The sequence below is a fragment of the Phaeoacremonium minimum genome (genome assembly GCF_000392275.1).
Source record: "Phaeoacremonium minimum UCRPA7 unplaced genomic scaffold PA7_03_scaffold_290, whole genome shotgun sequence".
NCBI classification, from domain to species: domain Eukaryota; kingdom Fungi; phylum Ascomycota; class Sordariomycetes; order Togniniales; family Togniniaceae; genus Phaeoacremonium; species Phaeoacremonium minimum.
In genome coordinates this window covers 87,918-105,210 of record NW_006921195.1, presented here as the reverse complement: position 1 = coordinate 105,210, position 17,293 = coordinate 87,918, and the positions used below count along the sequence as shown (strand labels likewise).

The 17,293-nt window shown below is 52.5% G+C and overlaps 2 protein-coding genes across 2 annotated transcripts; one reads left to right on the top strand and one right to left on the bottom strand.

Moving 5' to 3' along the window:
• Nucleotides 1-3,953: 3,953 nt before the first annotated feature.
• On the bottom strand, nt 3,954-5,077 carry UCRPA7_3635 (putative chromatin assembly factor 1 subunit b protein; the record flags this gene model as incomplete). The annotated part of the gene is made up of 5 exons (XM_007916364.1): nt 3,954-4,067; nt 4,148-4,431; nt 4,484-4,717; nt 4,773-4,875; nt 4,958-5,077. 5 exons carry the CDS (start codon nt 5,075-5,077, stop codon nt 3,954-3,956), a joined length of 855 nt encoding a protein of 284 aa, XP_007914555.1.
• Nucleotides 5,078-10,157: 5,080 nt separating this feature from the next.
• Nucleotides 10,158-15,047, top strand: UCRPA7_3634 (putative abc bile acid protein; the record flags this gene model as incomplete). Its single annotated transcript, XM_007916394.1, has 4 exons — nt 10,158-10,469; nt 10,532-11,185; nt 11,240-14,419; nt 14,481-15,047. 4 exons carry the CDS (start codon nt 10,158-10,160, stop codon nt 15,045-15,047), a joined length of 4,713 nt encoding a protein of 1,570 aa, XP_007914585.1.
• Between the last annotated feature and the right edge of the window lie 2,246 nt (nt 15,048-17,293).

Genomic DNA, 17,293 nt, shown 5'->3' with positions numbered 1-17,293 from the left:
AACATCTAGCAGCTTTTACTCTCTGCTGATATTGCTGAGGCACCTAAATGCAATCAAACATATCTGTAAACTCTTCGCAACTAACTGGAAGAAATACTTGGCAAAGAAAGAATACACCAACCATGGACAATTGGCGAACCTTGGGGACGGCAGTGGGAGCAAGGCTTCATTGGACAGCAGTACACCCAATGGTCTACGCAGACAAACTCAAGGAAGATAGAACATAGAACCAAAGAATCATACAAGCTCCTTCAACATTAGATCTGTGACACTCATGCGAAGCTTGAGAACCCGAAGTAAAGCATATTAATGCAATATTCTATGATTGTCTCATAGAGATGCATTGGATTTTAACGGGGTTGCAGCTGAGAACCTCTCTTTGACTGCCTGACAGACCTTGTGGCCGTCGACACAAACCTTCAGGGCGAATGTATTCCAGATGCTGGACTAACTCCCCTTTGGTTGCACTGGAAAGAACGACTTGTACCAAACCCACGTGAAGACGGCAACATAAATCGGTGGATTGAAGGTTAAGTTCCCCAGAACCCGGAAAATCCAGCTGAGTGAGTCAACATCTTTTTCCTCAATTCAACCTATCTCCGAATTATTGGGCGCTCCTTATAAATTACCAGCCCGCCTCAACTTTCTTTGGCATTATATCTTCTCATTTCATCTTTCCTCGGAATACTGGTCTCCGACGTATGCGGTAAAACACCTAACAAGATGGAGCAAACTCGCAACATTTTGAGCCTCCCTCTTGAACTAAGAGATCTCATCTGGGATCTCGTCATGGAGGAGGAGGACATCACGTACCTGACACACACTTGCCACCAAATACGCAGAGAAACTCTGTCTCGCATGCCGGGCGGCCGTTTTATCGACTACGAAACTTTTCAAGATGACGAAGAACTCGGGAAGAAAGTCTCGGACAAGAAGATTGTGGCCAAAGACCTCAATATCATTGCTGAGCCTCATTACTCCCCTGGGTCTGCACTCAAATTCGAAATCAAGTGGATTGCATCTTACAGCGGTCGCCACGTCTCAGGGACATCTCGATGGACAGTTCGAGATCTCGCATCGCCGATGACAAGATACGTCTATTTATTCCAACCTAGGAATGTCACTATCGTCTTCGAAGCCCCGATGACAGGCCACATGCTCCTCGCATTCCTGATCCTACACGCGAAATGGTTGGACATCTCTCGGGTCTTGAGGGACCTTTGGCGGGACAGAATTTGGCCATTTTGGAAGGAGCTCGCAATTCATTTTCGCGGCGGGAAAAACCCAAGTCGGCCCAGGTCTCCGCGCAAATCATTCTGGGAGATGCGACCTACACCGGTCGTTAGTCCAAGGTGGCATGTTCGCGCTTGTAGATGGGAAGGCAAAGTCATGAAGAGAACCGAGCAAGAACGGGAAACGTTCCCGTATTTCTATGAGTGCCTGTTACTTCCGATATTCTCCTGTACATGGGGCTGGGTGCCCACGTCCATTTCCTTCGATTTGACTCCTAGCAAACGTCGAACATCGTTCTACGATGAAACTCGTGTCGGTGGGAAGGTCGTTAACATCGAGTACTTCGGATATCTTGAACTGTTCAGGTTCGCACGTCGTGAACATTGTCTGTACTGGCAAGAGCGCCTTGGCCGGGAATTGAGAGATCATCTGCGCGTGCCGAGCAGCAGTCATTGGGATAGGCGCACTACGGACTTTCGATGGGTCATGAGACTCCTTCAAGACTTCATAGGGGAGCTCCCGTGGTTTCTGGACGGGTTGGTGGGAGGAGAGTTTCATTGGGCAGCAGTATATCGAATGGGCGGCAAAGGGATGCGAGAAGCCCTGTGCCAAGATTTCCTGAAGTAATATCTCGATCGGGAATTCCTAGAGCCGAAGGGTCACGATTGCGACTGTTCTGCTCGCATGACTTCTTGAAGTCACGAAAAGCACTTCCTGTCAGATAGCTCATAGTTGTTTAAACCTTAGTAATGACAAGGCAATAATTTCAGCCTCAAGGCGTATCTATAAAAGCAATATTGGAGGATTTGGTGATGATGATAGAACAGATACTAGAGGCAGCCTGCTTAAATGTCCGATTTTGGGAAGTTGCGGCTGAGATCTACCTTCCAAGGGATTCGCTCCGATGATTGGTCAATGCCATGATCCGGGGCAACTGTCCCGAAGTGGTCTTCAACGCTGCTTGATGTTGGGCAGCCTCAGCCCGGGGCTCCACTGGTTACGAGGAGTTATACAATTCATGGAAGCAGAAGCAGGAAGAAGCTGCTAAGAGATGCTATAGTCAAAGCTCTCACAATGAGGTAAGCACCAGTACAGGAAATTACAGGAGAGGATATATCTTTCTTCATGACAACCACCCCACAAGCTAATGTACCTAAGGCTACACGATATCTCTAAGTATTTGTGTCACAGCGTAACGTCCAGCGAAGCCAAGCCGGCCGTGATAACAAGCCATCCTAAAAACTCCACGAATATGCATCCAGGCTCAGTGTAACATAAAAGAAGCCCCTAGCTTCATATCCTTTGTTCTGGTTCCGCCTCGTTTGCACACCACCTTCCAAGCGCCCGCGTATGTCGCTTTTATGGCCACCTTTAGCTAATCCATACAAGAAAATACAGAAGCACTACAGAGGTGCTTACACCTATTGATCACCGCTGCTGATGAGGGTAGGTGCGATTCTCCTCTTCTTGGGCTCTCCCCCCGACTCCTCCTGCTCGCTCTCACTCGCGTCTCTCTTCATCCCCGCAACAGTGTTTGCGGTGCTTCGTGGGGTCTCAGGCGGAGTTGTGATGGGTACACCGACGACCTTTCCTGAATTGGCCGCAGCAATACTGGGCACGTTTCCTCCAATCAACGTAGGGTTAGTCATGACACCCCCTGGTGCTGTGGATGCTTGGGTGATGACAGACGATGTAGAGTTAGATCGTGCGGGTGAAGACGGTCGCTGGTTTACAAATGAAGCCATAGGAGGAGGTGAAGGGGCTGTAAGTGAGCTGGCGGAGTCTCGATGCCGATGCTGGCCATTGGGGAAGGGTGAAGGTGGCGCAAAGACCGAAGTCGGGGTGGGAATAGGTGTGTTTTGGCTAGAAGTGACTGCCGTCTCCGATGCTTCTGGTCGTTGACGCGCTTTTTGTGAGGCAGTGGGGATTTCACCCGTGTAGACCTGGCCTAGGTCGGATGATGAGAATGAAAGGGTAGAACAAAACCCATCAGACGATGAAATGAGTAGTGTCAGACCATCACTCGACCTTTTGCAGACGTTAGTCACCATCAACAATGCTTGCATTTCATGATTACTTACCATGCCAGATCTGTAAAGGTTGCACAGTGAAGATTGCTTACGATACAGATAGGAGTTTGCTGTTGTGTATCATAGAGCAAGACAGAATCTTGTGTTGCAACGGCATATACCATTCGATAGGGGAGTGAGAATGCAGGCTTGGGACCGGGGGCAGTAGAACCGGTCTCCACATTCAAGGTTTTGGAATTTGGTGTCAATGACTCTGTTGAAGCAGGGGGTGGGGGAGGCTCCATAACGGATGGGACTGGAGAAGGCTTTGATAAGGGCTCTGGTAAAGAGGGTATAGGATCTTCTGCAGACGAAGTATCAATCGTTATGTGCTTCGTGACAGGCGGAGATTGCCGTAGTGTGTAGACAATTGGCGAGCATCGAACCACGACAGACGGTTTCTTGTGCCCAGGTAGATGTGCAATGGGCGGTCTGTTGATACCGCCTCGAGTGTAGATGTAGACTGTGTTGATAACCTCATATGCTGGCTTGGCACCTTCAGCCTGCTGCTGAGTTTGATATTGACCCGCTGGGGTCAGGAGCAGACTGCCATCTGGGGTGAAAGTAAGTCGCCTGAAGAAGGATGTCAATGTCTCATTGGCATAGAGACTGGCGTTCTTCATGCCAATGCTGCTGCTGGTCGGATGTGGTTTAGGAGAAGCTTCCATGGGCATCACTGCCGGCAGAGGCATTGATGGTGCAGGAGACACAGAGCGTCTCGATGCTCTGTCTGAAAATGACGATTTGCGGCTGTGACTGATCACACTAGGGGGGTTCATGGGCAGGAACACTGAAGTTGGTGTGCCTGGCGCTGACGGCACAGGAGAACCTATTGCACCACCCACTGCATAGGCATCTATCGCCGCCAGCTGGGCCCTATAGCCAATTTCGGGTGGAGCAGGACTGTTGGATGATATCCGCCGAGGAGGCAAGTCAGTCTTGGTGTGGCTGGCAATCTTGGGCGGCTTATCGTCGTGACTTGTCAGGGTGTACTGCCCATCCTTGGTCTTGAGAGAGTAGATATGGACTGATCGATCGGAAGATTGGGTCGCGATATACTCATTCAAGGGATCCCAAGCTACGCCTTGCACATAGTGACTGTGCTCAGCTATTTGGCGTACCAGAGTACCTGCCAACAAAGTCAGTATCCACAGAAATAACCAGGACACCTCCTGACGAACCTGTTCCGGCATTGTATATACGAGCAATATTGTCCATACTGCCGATGATGAAATATGACCCGTCTGGTGACCATGCGAGGTCGTAGATCTCTGCGCCGGACGAGCGGCACATGTGCTTTGCTCGCCATGTCTCCTTGTCCTCGAGGCCATCGGTACCAAAGGTCGGGTGGTGGTTTTCGGACGGAACCCAGAGGATGACGTTGCCATCATCTCCGGCGGAGGCAAGGAGTTCGCCTGGAGCAAAGAATATTAGTGAGAGGAAGCGATCATCGGAGCAGGGAGTCCCTACCCTTTGGCGCCCACCGGACGACGTTCACAGCTTGAGTATGCTTTGCAAGAGTGGACAGGTACTCAACCTTTCTGTCCTCACCTTCGCCTTCGACCTTCCAAAGCTACGTGGGGTCAGTTGATGCATCCAAGGTGTGTGGAAGATTGGAGCTGTCAGCTCTAGATCTGGGGAGCAGGGTCACTTACGCGAACATTGTTGTCTCCGCCTGCAGTAGCCAGCCTGCCCTTGCCGTGAGACTCGAAATGGGCGGAGTAGATGGGGGCATTTTGGTCATGCCAATTGATGATAAGCGGAGTGCTCTTCATGGTGACATCCGCTCGAGTTGAACACGGCTACCGCTGCGTGGGCATGTGGTCGAATGTCGATCCGGAATACTGAGGTAAAAGCTGCCACCTGCTCGTAAGAGGCGGGGGATAACAGCAAAGTAGATGGCGATGAGAGATTGAGATTTCGTATCGAAGTTGCTGAGCAGGGCGTAAATGGTGAAGGGGAGTTGAAGAGAGAAGTTCCGTAAATTAAAGTGGTGACCGAGACGGAGACTTTTCGGAAGGCTTGCACGCGCGCCGATCGTCTGTCGTAAACGAGGAGCCGCAACGTGCAGAAGGAGCTGGGCGCACCACAACACACAAGGCAGATGATACCTACTTAGTGTCGATTTGAGAGGTGGACAGGTAGGTAGATCGGTAGGTAAGGTAGCTGTTGCGTAGGCAATTGTCCTCGACGATTGGTGGTGGTGCCGGTCAGTGCTCCGTTTGTGCGGAGCCGCAGCAGGTGGGATGGAAGAATGTTGATTGAGATTTAGAAACGTCCAATTACCTACTTAAGGTTTGTTGGTGGTTAGACCGAGGAGGGAGAGGAGAGGATAGGCGGAGAAACGATGTGTCTTTTTCGCCAAGGCAAGTTTCTCAAAGGAGGAAAGGAAGCTGCGGCAAAGAGATGACGTTTCGGGCAACTCCCAAGTAAATGTGCTGTAACTTCTTGTCGCCCTGCGTTGCGTTGCGATGCGATGCTCTGCTCTGTTTGGACAAGACAGACGAAGGGTTTCGCAGCAGAAGCTCCACGGCGACGACCGTGATTTACTTGGCTTAGGTAGTTAAAGTGCTACTCCTCATTTGAGCTTTCGAGTGGAGTTGTCGGGTGAGGTGTCGCGTTTTGGCGTTTCCGGCCAATCATCACTCGGACCCTTGAATCCTCGCCAGCGCCCACCCGCCATTAAAACTCATTGCTTATTTGGGGGGATTGACTGGATCGCCTTATACTGACTCTTCTGGCACCGCGTGGGTGGTTATGGAGACTCTCGCGTTACTGAATCTCGAGAGCCATGTGACTCGTTGAAGCCACAAAGATCCTGTTTATTACCGCTCTACCGTCTTCTATCAGGGCAGGAATTCTTCACTCAAGAAAAGTATGATACTCTGGCCGACCTGACCTAACCTTGATCACCCTGCCTGGCGAAGGAGGGACTGAAGTCACAAGCTCTACACCTTTGCATCGCCTGCCCGCGCTAACAGCACCAACTGTCCATGCGTGTCTCAGTCTTCCAGCTTTCTAGACGCGCATCTGAACTTATCTACTTGGGTAAGCTGCTGAGCTACACCTATGGTACGATTCCCAATGGGCCACTCGTCCACTATCATCAAGATGTCGTCTGTGTCCTCCCGTTCTGCCTGACGGCTGGGGCAGTCAGAGGCAGTGAGCGAGTCAACAAAACACCTCAAGATAGGCAAGTTCCCGGCAATTGATGATGGTCCCCAATGGGGCGCAAGTCTAGGTCTCCTACACCGACCTTCTCAGCCGGTCCAGGCCCTACCGGCCACCTAAGGCAGGCTTGCTGCATGCCATGCCATGCCATGCCATGTTCACCCTGCTGGTGCTGGTGCTGGTGCTGGCACATCTAGCATTGATGTTAGGACCAATGCGGCCACTGCCTGCCACCGCAGTGCGTCGAAGAAGAGGGACGCGGGCATCCGATCTGCAGCATGACCAGCCTAAGCATCCGCTCCGTTCCCTTGCGCCACGAGCCGCTCCCCCCTTCCCTGCCCGTGCTCCCAGCAAATCGGGAGCCAGCGGCCAGCGACCCGTTTGCCAAGCAACTCCACGGACGGGGTCAACTATCGAACCCCGGTGACCCATTTTCTAATTCCTTCAGGGACACCCTCCCTGAGATCTTTGGCTTTTGGATGGAGTCTGGGAGTTGTGTTGCATTATGTTGGCGTTTTGTGACAGATCGACACCGGCTATGGGTCTCAACAAGAGTCTCAAAAGGTTCAGGTCGAGGGGGAAGAAGGGGCTTCGTGAGCTCTCTGTTTCACTGTGTTGCAGCGTCAGGCAGAGCGGTGAAGAAGAGACTGAGGCACTCTCAACGACCCCATGTCCTCTCAGCAAGCCAACATCGAATCTCTACGATCATTTGACAAGGGCGTCTTGCGAATTCCAGGACGAACAGATCCATAGCCTTCTCAAATTATCGATCTGGAATAATCGTAGCCAATATCGATTGTGGACCACATGACATCGAAGTATCGCTGCTGTCCATCAAATTACTAGTAGATTGTAAAACTTGTTGTTTAGCGAGTTCGCGATCTCAGCTTGATTTCCCTAGAGGAATACCATTGCTCATCGAAGCCCCATTGTTGGTCATTCGAGATTATTCCTGTTGTGATAGGCTCGTGTCTGTGCGAACTATTGCTAGAATTGGACCCTTGAAAGCCGGACCAATCCTCCAGGATCTGTCCGATCTCTTCGTCGATGAGGACATGGCAATTGTCGGCCTACGGTATCATGAGCAATTACACTACAAAGCCTTTATGACTCTTTCCCTGTCGTCAGCACTTTTTCCGGCTATCAAAAGAACAGAGTTGTACGACGACAGTCTGGAAACCGGCGGCTTTGAGAGCCATCCTACAATCCGTCCTCCTTCCCAAACCGGTCGGTGCTGAGATCTACGCAGCAGTTGAATTGGTCACTTTGACTCATCCCGGCTGGACGGTATGCGGTTGATTTTGCGAGGAAACGTCCCGTGCTTACTTGCTAGGCCCTGCCAGCACTCCGCCTCTTTCGACTGTATCATCTCCTCCACGAGCGCTCGCGTAGTTGAGTCTTCACTCCGAGTGCGGCACTCCATATCAGTGATATCACGGTGGTCACTACCTTACTGCATAGTACGGCAGTGCGGCACCTCACGCACCACGCACCACGCACATGCACCTGATGTTGTGGATGCCTTGTCTCAGAAGAAACTATTACTCCGAAGCGCATAGTCGATGCCTTGTCGTCTCATCTCCTGTCCGACAGAAGAGCAGAACCTCAGGCGTTGATGCCTACCTTACCGCGCATCTTAGCTTGGCCTTATCTTGGCGGCCTGCATTTAGGGGTCTCCACTCAGAGCAATACTGCATAGTATACATGTTGATGCCTTCGTGAAATGAAACGGTCCCAGAGCTGCCTTCAAGTATGTTTTGAGTATTCGAATGCTTATCTCTGAAGGATCTGGCTGCCTGGCGTGTCCTCCGGCTCGTGCACATCATCGCAACCCTCCTAATCTCACAGCATCAAGGGTGAGTTATTGGTCAATTGCCCTGGACTGGCCAATTAATGTACTGCCTGACTGGCAATGTCCACAGACTGCGGCTCAATCTGGCAGAGCATGAAGTCAAGTCTGCTAAGCTCATCACCTAAATTCGACATCTCAACTGCCTCATTGAGGCCGCGTGCCGACAAGGCAGCACTATTGCTCGTCTCGAATTGTCTAGGCGGCGATGTTAGCAGATACAGCAACAGATCTCTCCCGCTCACTCGGCGACGCTTCTGAAGAGAGATCAGCACGTTGCTTCCGGGTCTGTGCCCCTGCCCCGCAGCAGCTTTCCAGCGAAAGGGCGGGATGCATGGGGTCCGCCTGATGACCCCCGTACGACCTCGAATTGAGTGCTTGACCGTCTCCGAAAAGGCGGACAAGGAGCTTGCGTGGGTATTGTCCGAATTGCCTACCCAACCAACCTCTTAGTACACTCAAAGTAGGTAAAGTAGACTCTTCAGATTACATTACCGACTAATGAGACTGGCTCGAACAGGCGCCCCAGGAGGCGGGTGCAGCAGGCGTGGTTCATGGAAACACCTTCTAAACTTCGCCTAATGTGATGCAGCCAGTCCGAGCTGGCCGTATCTAGGTAGACTGGGATTGTATCGCGAACAAATCGGGCTTTATGTCGCCAATATCAAAGCCGGGGCCGAACATTCTCTCTTCTCGTCTAGCCTCCAACTCGGATCCGTTCTACACACTACCACGGCCCTAACACTGATACCGGGTAACTCACATATCCCTACTCACCTTCACCGCATGGCTCTTCAGTTTCTTGTTACCGTATGGTATATAGATGATGTCTTTACCGACCTACCTACCTACCTACCTACCTTACCCAACCTTCTCTTCCCCGAAGTCCCACCACCAGTCCACCAAAGCCCACCATCCCGCCCCCTCTAAGCCCATGTTTTGTGCTTACCCCGACAGGGTCTGCTCATGCATCTGCAGTTGCGTCGCATGCGGCGTTCCTTTCAGACTCATTCACCCTCTCCCGCGCGTATTTTACAGAACAGTCGCACATCTGCCCATGTCCATCATCACGCCGCCGCATGAGTCAACGGGCTGCATGTACCGGATACGGGCAGCAGGGCACGCAATCCACCCAAGTTCGCCAGAGTCGCTACCTAGATACCCTGCCCTGCCTTACCCAGTCGAGATACCTATCCCTGCTGGGATCTGTTGATACCTTTAGATAGTAAGATAGCTAAAGTGCATGAGGTAGGTAGGTAACGTAGTTGATAGACCGGACGACCGACCGACCTACCTACCTACGTACGCACTCACTCACAATTACGAACCCCCCCAACAAACACAAGTACTTAAGTATACTGTCTCTTGCATCTGGGTGCCTCATCTGTTTGGTTTTCCTTCCTTTCGACTCTTTTCCCTATTTTCGTGACCCCTCGTCGGCCCGATCCATAAAAAACAGTTGACGCGCGGTGAGCTTGTCGATTGACAGTTACGTACCCAAGACGCTTGACTTGAGCTACGCAATCGGTCTACAGTATTTCGGGTTCGACTGGCTGGCTAACTGGTGGAGAGTTGGACGTTTTCGTATTTACGAACACCCGACGACAACATCATCATCACTTTGGGTGATATTCTAATAATCTTACGAGCTTCCGTATCCGTGTGACTTTAAACGGTCTCGCGTAACATAAGGCTCGAGTTTTCAATCGGGAGGAGGATTACTACTCAGCAAACAAGCGCCGAGATACACAGAAAAAAAAAAGAACGGAGCTCAACACCAACACCAGGTGCGAGGTGCAGACCACCACGCACTGCACTCGGCAATTTGCGCCACCATGCGCTACGACTCGATGATAGTTGCCGTTGGGACGGGCGTCGGTGTCATTGGCCTCCTGACCATTCCGGCCGCCTCAGCATTTCTTCTGCAGCTCTCCAAGCGCGAGGCTAAGGATGAGACATACCAAGACTTAGATGGCAAGAGCTCTCCCGAGGCCGTAAAGGCCTTCTCGGCCAAGGTGCCCAAGGTCTTCATCTGCCTGCTTGCGGCGCTCGGTTTCGGCATCGCTGTGGCTCTCGCTGTTCTGTCTACGCTTCATATTGGCAAGGATGGCCTATTCCTGGAGAATTGGCTCAGTGTCGGTGCTTGGGTGAGTTGAGAGTCTTCACAAATGCCAAACCCGGGAATGAATCTACTGACTCCACGTAAAAGGCTCTCCTCCTGTTCCAGGCGACCGCCATTGCTTCGAGCAGGAAGTCGGTCCAGGCCTACAGTGATGGCCTATACTCGTTCCTGTCGTGCATCATCCTGGCCGTCATGATCCTCGCGCAGGACACGTCCATCATCGCCGTCCTGCTCAAGCACTACCCCGTGCTCTTCGCGCTGCGCATCGTCGAGACCGCCGCGGTCGTCTTCCTCGGCGCGGCCAGCCTGTTCATCCCGCGCCGGCCGGACGTCTTCGACGAGGAGGGCCGCCTCGTCGACCGCATGTACACCGTGTACGCCTTCTCGCGCTTCACCTTCGCCTGGCCGTACAACGTGCTCTCGCTCGCCGGCAAGAAGAAGAACCTCGACATGGCCGACCTCCCGCGCCCGGACCACTTCACCCGCGCCAAGGAGGTCTCGGCCGACTGGAAGGCAAAGAACTTCAAGCAGCGCCTCTGGCTCTCCGTCATCCTCGCCCACGGCGGTGCCTTCGCCCTCCAGTGGGTGCTCACTCTCGGAACGGCGGTGCTTAATTTCGCCCCGCAGTGGGTGATACTGCAGCTTCTGCGCATTCTAGAGACGAAGAAGCGCAGCGACAGCTATGGCGTGGAGACCTGGATGTGGGTGGTCTGGCTAGGTGCCGTTATTGTAGCTCAAGCGGTAAGAATTTATCGCTATTGAACATCCAAGATAATCACTAACGTGTCTATATAGTGGGTTGAAGGATACGTCTTCTGGCTCTCGTGGGCTGAGCTCACCATCCCCGTCCGAGCCCAGCTCGGAGCTCTCATTTTCGAAAAGTCTATGCGCCGGAAGGATGTCAAGGGTACCGGAAGGTCTTCCAACAAGAAGGCGCAGGTCGAGCAGACTGCTGAGCCTGTCGTTACTGGCACTGCTGGGGAGTCGACCACGGCAGACCGCCCCGAGGTGCCAGATGAGTTGGAAGATGAGGCAGAAGCTCTCAAGAAGAGCAAGCAGAGCACAGTCAATCTGATTGGTGTCGATGCGAAGCGTGTGTCCGACTTCGCCGCCTACCAGAATCTGTTCCCCGGAAGCTTATTCAAGCTGATCATCTCCCTGGCTTTTCTGGTCAATCTTCTGGGCTGGCAAGCTCTTCTTTCTGGCTTCTCAACCATGGTCGCCATCATGCCGGTCAACATCTATTTCTCTAAGCGGTATTCGGAGGCCCAGGACAAACTAATGAAGGTTCGAGATGAGAAGATGGAAGTCGTGACAGAGGCTCTTCAGGGCATTCGACAGATCAAGTTCTCTGCGCTCGAGCCAGAATGGGAGAAGAAGATCAGCGATGTTCGAGAGAAGGAGCTGAAGAGCGTGTGGGCTGTCTTCCTCGGCGACACCGCGCTCCTGGCCTGTTGGGTTACTAGCCCAATCCTCCTCTCAGCAGCCTCTTTGGCTGTGTATGCAGGCTTGAACGGAGCCTTGACGCCATCTGTCGCATTCGTCAGTCTCGGAGTATTCAAGGCCCTCGAGGTGACGCTCTCGGTCGTGCCCGAGTTGACTACCGATCTCCTAGATGCATGGACCTCCATCAAGCGAATTGAAGAGTATCTCAACAGCCCCGAAATCGAGAAGGCTCCTGTCAAGGACTCTGACGAGGTGACTTTTGACAATGCTTCCATTGCCTGGCCTGCGGAAGAGAAGTTGGACGACGACGAGAGATTTATCCTACGAAATATCACCGTCACATTCCCGCGAGGCGAACTGTCCGTCGTTTCTGGTAAGACTGGAACGGGCAAGAGTTTGATGCTTTCTGCTATCCTTCGAGAAGTAGACATCCTATCCGGATCTATCTCTCTCCCCAGAGCACCACCACTGGCAGACAGGCATGACAGCAAAGCCACTAAGGCAAACTGGATTATTCCCGAGGCAATCGCATATGTCGCCCAAATTCCCTGGATCGAGAACGCCAGCATCAAGGACAACATCGTCTTTGGGCTGCCCTACGATGAGGAGCGATATAATCAGACTGTTGAGGTTTGCGCGTTGAAGAAGGATTTGGAAATGCTTAGTGACGGTGAGAACACAGAGATCGGAGCCAACGGTATCAACCTCAGTGGTGGCCAGAAGTGGCGTGTTACTCTCGCAAGAGCCATGTACTCGAGAGCGGGTATACTTGTACTAGACGATATCTTCAGCGCTGTCGATGCTCATGTCGGTCGCCACATCTTTGAGAAGTGTCTCAACGGCGAGCTTGCTACTGGAAGAACTCGCATCCTGGTCACCCACCACGTCGCACTCTGCGAGCCGAAGACTAAGTATCTAGTGGAGTTGGGAGATGGAGGTGTCCTCAACGCAGGCCTCCTATCTGAATTGCAGGAGGATGGCACGCTTCAGCAGATCAAGAGCCACGAACAGTCAGCAGAGGAGATTCGGGAGGATGAGACCATAACTGCTGTCAATTCAGACGAGTCTACTGATGGAGAGGAGGAGCAGAACGGCGCTAATGGCGATACTCTGAAGAAGGTCACGTCCAAGACAGTAGCACCTCGGAAGTTTGTGGAGGATGAGAAGCGTGAGGAGGGTGCGGTTAGAAAGCACGTTTACGGGGTCTACCTCCAAGACAGCGGTGGTATCCTGTTCTGGGGCGGCTGCGTTCTCGTTTTCGTCGTGAACCAGGCATTCTCTCTTGGCCGCTCCTGGTGGCTGCGAATCTGGACAGGCACATACGAGGAGGAGAGCATAAAAGCTTTCCACACTAACGTCTCTAGAGAGCATGGCTACACTTACCAGATCTCTCTTCAGCAGACACCTCATCTCCACACCATACCGACCGTATCAGCAGAACAGCGCAGCCTCGAATTCTATCTCGGGATCTATGTATTCCTCGCCTTGGTGTCTTCGATTATCGGCACCTTCAAATTCTTCTACACGTACATTGGTTCGATTAGGGCCAGTCGCAAACTCTTCGCAAAGCTCAACTTTGTCATTCTACGCACTCCGCTTCGGTGGCTCGACACCGTGCCAGTGGGCCGTGTCCTCAACAGATTCACCTCAGACTTCCACATCATCGACTCCCAGCTTGCAAACTCTCTGAGCTTTGGAGGCGGTTCTTTCTTGCAGCTTCTCGGCGTCATTGTCGCAGGTCTGTTCGTGTCCCCGTACATTGTCGTCCTAGCTCTTGTCCTGCTGCTCATGTGCCTGTACTACGCAATGGTCTACCTCAATGCCGCTCGACCGGTTAAGAGACTGGAGAGCACGACCAAGTCACCTGTTTTCGAGCAGTTCGGCTCCGCACTTACTGGTGTCGCGACGATTCGCGGCTTTGACAAGGCGCAAGTCTACATTGAGCGCATGTATAAGAAGCTTGATGATTATTCGGTTGCTACGTGGCACTTGTGGCTCTTCAACAGGTGGATGGGCTGGAGAATGTCGTTGATCGGCTCGCTTTTCTCAGTCTTCATCTCCTCGCTCATCCTCTTGACCCCTGACATTGACGCCGCCTTGGCAGGCTTCGCTCTTGCGTTCGCCTTGGACTTCGCCAACTGCGTCATGTGGACCATCCGTCTCTACGCCAACGTTGAGCTTAACATGAACGCAGCGGAGCGTATCATCGAGTACACGGAGCTACCGACCGAGTCTCTTGAAGGCAAGAGCCCGCCAGCTGCTTGGCCGACTGAGGGCCGTCTGGAGGTTAACGAGCTTGTCGTTAGCTATGCCGCTGATTTGCCCCCTGTCCTCAAGGGCCTGACATTTAGCGTCAACAGCAATGAGCGAGTTGGCGTTGTCGGCCGCACGGGAGCGGGCAAGTCCTCGCTCACACTGGCCTTGTTCCGATTCTTGGAAGCAAGGTCTGGAAGCATTTACGTTGACGGGCAGGACATCTCGAAGATCAAGCTCCACGATCTTCGGTCCCGCCTGGCAATTATTCCTCAGGTAAGCTCTTATCTAGATTATAAGCCGCAAGACCAATAATGTCAAACTAACTTGATCTTAGGATCCTGTCCTCTTCTCCGGCACAGTCCGAAGCAACCTCGACCCCTTTGACAAGCACAGCGACTCGGAGCTGCGCGACTGCCTCGAGCGCGTGCACCTGATCACCTCGGGCAGCACCGGCGGCTCCGTGACGCCCACCTCGGCCGAGCCCTCCTCGCCGACCGCCAAGAACGCCAACGTGTTCGAGGACCTCAAGTCGCCCGTCTCCGAGGGCGGCCTGAACCTGTCGCAGGGCCAGCGCCAGCTGCTGTGCCTCGCGCGCGCCATCGTCTCGCGCCCGCGCGTCATGGTGCTCGACGAGGCCACCAGCGCCGTCGACATGCACACGGACGCGCTGATCCAGCGCTCCATCCGCGAGGAGTTCACCGACGCCACGCTGCTCGTCATCGCCCACCGCCTGAGCACCATCGCCGACTTTGACCGCATCCTCGTCCTGAGCGACGGCCAGGTCGCCGAGTTCGGCAGCCCCCGCGAGCTGTGGGAGAGGCCCCAGGGCATCTTCCGCGCCATGTGCGACGAGAGCGGCGAGAAGGACAAGCTGAGGGGCATCGTGTTTGGTCAGCAATAGAGAGGCTTGGACAAGAAGCGGTGGTGATAAAAAGGGGCTTTTTTGGTATCGCCTTCGATTTGTAGAGAATGCTTGTCGTTTTACATTGTACTGTACATAGATCCTGGGTATTTCCTAGTAGAATTCCTCCACATCGGGAATTTCTAAAAAAGTCAGCCTTAGAGACGTTTGAAAATGAAACAAATGGAAAATAAGAGATGGAGGATCATCTCTCAGATTATTGTCTCATAAAACGTTCACAAACTGTCATTTCCCGCTTTATGAGCGCAATGAGCAAATCAATGTCACATGAGTAGCGTCCAGTTTCATCAATGTCATTGCGGTATCTGGCACAAGCTATGCCTTAACTATTCACACAAAAGCGGTTATCTTGGAAGTCGACCGGCTTAAACCAAAGGATCATCACATGAGCCTGTCCTGCAAGGAAAACACGAGCAACGGCTTCTGTAGATACAAAATCCTCGAGATCCTTGCAACTCCCCTATACGCCTTTGGTCAACTCCCCTTTATCCGTGCTCAGCAAATGCCTCAAATAGCCATCTTCCAGATGCAATTTTTGGTTCAAAATGAACGACCGAAGTTGGTTTCCAAGCATGAAATTCCCCGTGGATAGCAGCGCGCCTGAATGGGCATTCTCAGGGTTTACTGCGCTCTCTTCGCCTTATGCGAAGGCTTTGATGAGAATGAAGAACGCATAAAGAATCGTCGAGATGAAGCCTTCAGGTACCCACGATTTTTGTGTGCTGAAATACTGCAGGAGAGAGCAGCCCGTGTCGTATCATGACGAATGCTGGCGATTGGACATTGAAAGAAATGAATATGAACAGAAGTACAGCCGTACTGATACATAGATACCGACAGGGATGGTGTTGAGCAATGATCGTGAAGCATCACCAGTCATTCCAGGCTTCCGTTGCAATTCAAGGAAATTGTTGGTTATCGGGTCCATGGCAAGTATCGTGCATACGTCCGAGAGTGCAGGAAAGCCTATGAGAATAAAGCAGTGTATCCGTCCATTTCATATGATCGTAAATGAAGTCGCAAGTGGAGCAGTTGCGACTCTTAATGGAACATGATGCAGCCTGAGGCTTGACCTAACGGGTGTACAAGTAGATCAGAACGGCGAGCATGGCAACCCACGCGATTCCAGTGAGCCACATCTCGATCTGAATGAAGCTCTTCTGACGTTGAGTCAATTCATGAATTTCACCTCGAGTGTACCAGGCCAAGGCGGAATCGAACAAGCCGTTATGAATAAGAATCGAGATGAATGGCAGGAGGCTCAGAATCGTCATGCCCGCGAACCACACCTTCCGCTTACGTTTGGATTCCCAGGACACCCACCCATCGTGACCACGCATAGGAGGCGGTATCAAGCCAAGCTCAGGATCGGCATCCCTACCTCTCGATGCGAGGCTACGGAGCGAGGGGTCTGTTCCCTGCTGTATGCGGCGACGCTCGTCCCAAGTATAAAGACGAGGAGCATTGTAAACGGGCCTGGGAGATGCATTCGAGTGGTCAAGACTTTTAAAGGAACCGACGGATTCTGCTCCAAACGGCACCGCACCGTGTGCAAGAGGTGTAAGGGATTGTGATTCAGAACTGATGCTAGTTGCAACTGTGTTCTGACGTCCGAGAGCGTCTATCGTATGAATTAGCGAACATCACATGTTGTAAACAATGAGTCAACATTACCTCGTACCAGCCGGTTGAGTAAATGGCTTCGAGGAGATTGTGGAGTGACTCGTTTACCCGCCGGCCGAAAGACAGGCTCAGGCGCCATAGGTAATGGGGAGGGAACTGGCGAGCCCATGCCGGTAGCTTTTGACGAAACGAAACTTTGGCCTTGCTGCAGTCGAGCTCGTCCAGTCGCAGTCTCATCATCTAATCCGCTAGCTCTTCTTTCAGCTTGGCGTCTGGCAGCTTCTGAAAGGGGGATGAGGTTGAAGTGATGGAAGCTTGGAGTATTGTCCGAATTTGGAGTAAACTCAGCCGCTGAACTTCCCACAGTGTCAGCCCGATCACGCGTAGGTGACTTTGCGGTGGTTAGTTGCTCCTTTGGAGTTTCAGGCACGAGCAGATTTGGTGCTGGTGATACCGGAATCTTTGCTATTCCGCCTAAAGACCGGCGTTTTGCTGGTCGTTGGTCGTCCGGATCAGATAGCTGGATGCTATACCGGGCAGACCTCTGAGACTTGCTGTACGGAACCTGAGAAAATCGCGGTCTTCTGGGGCTGCTTCGTCGG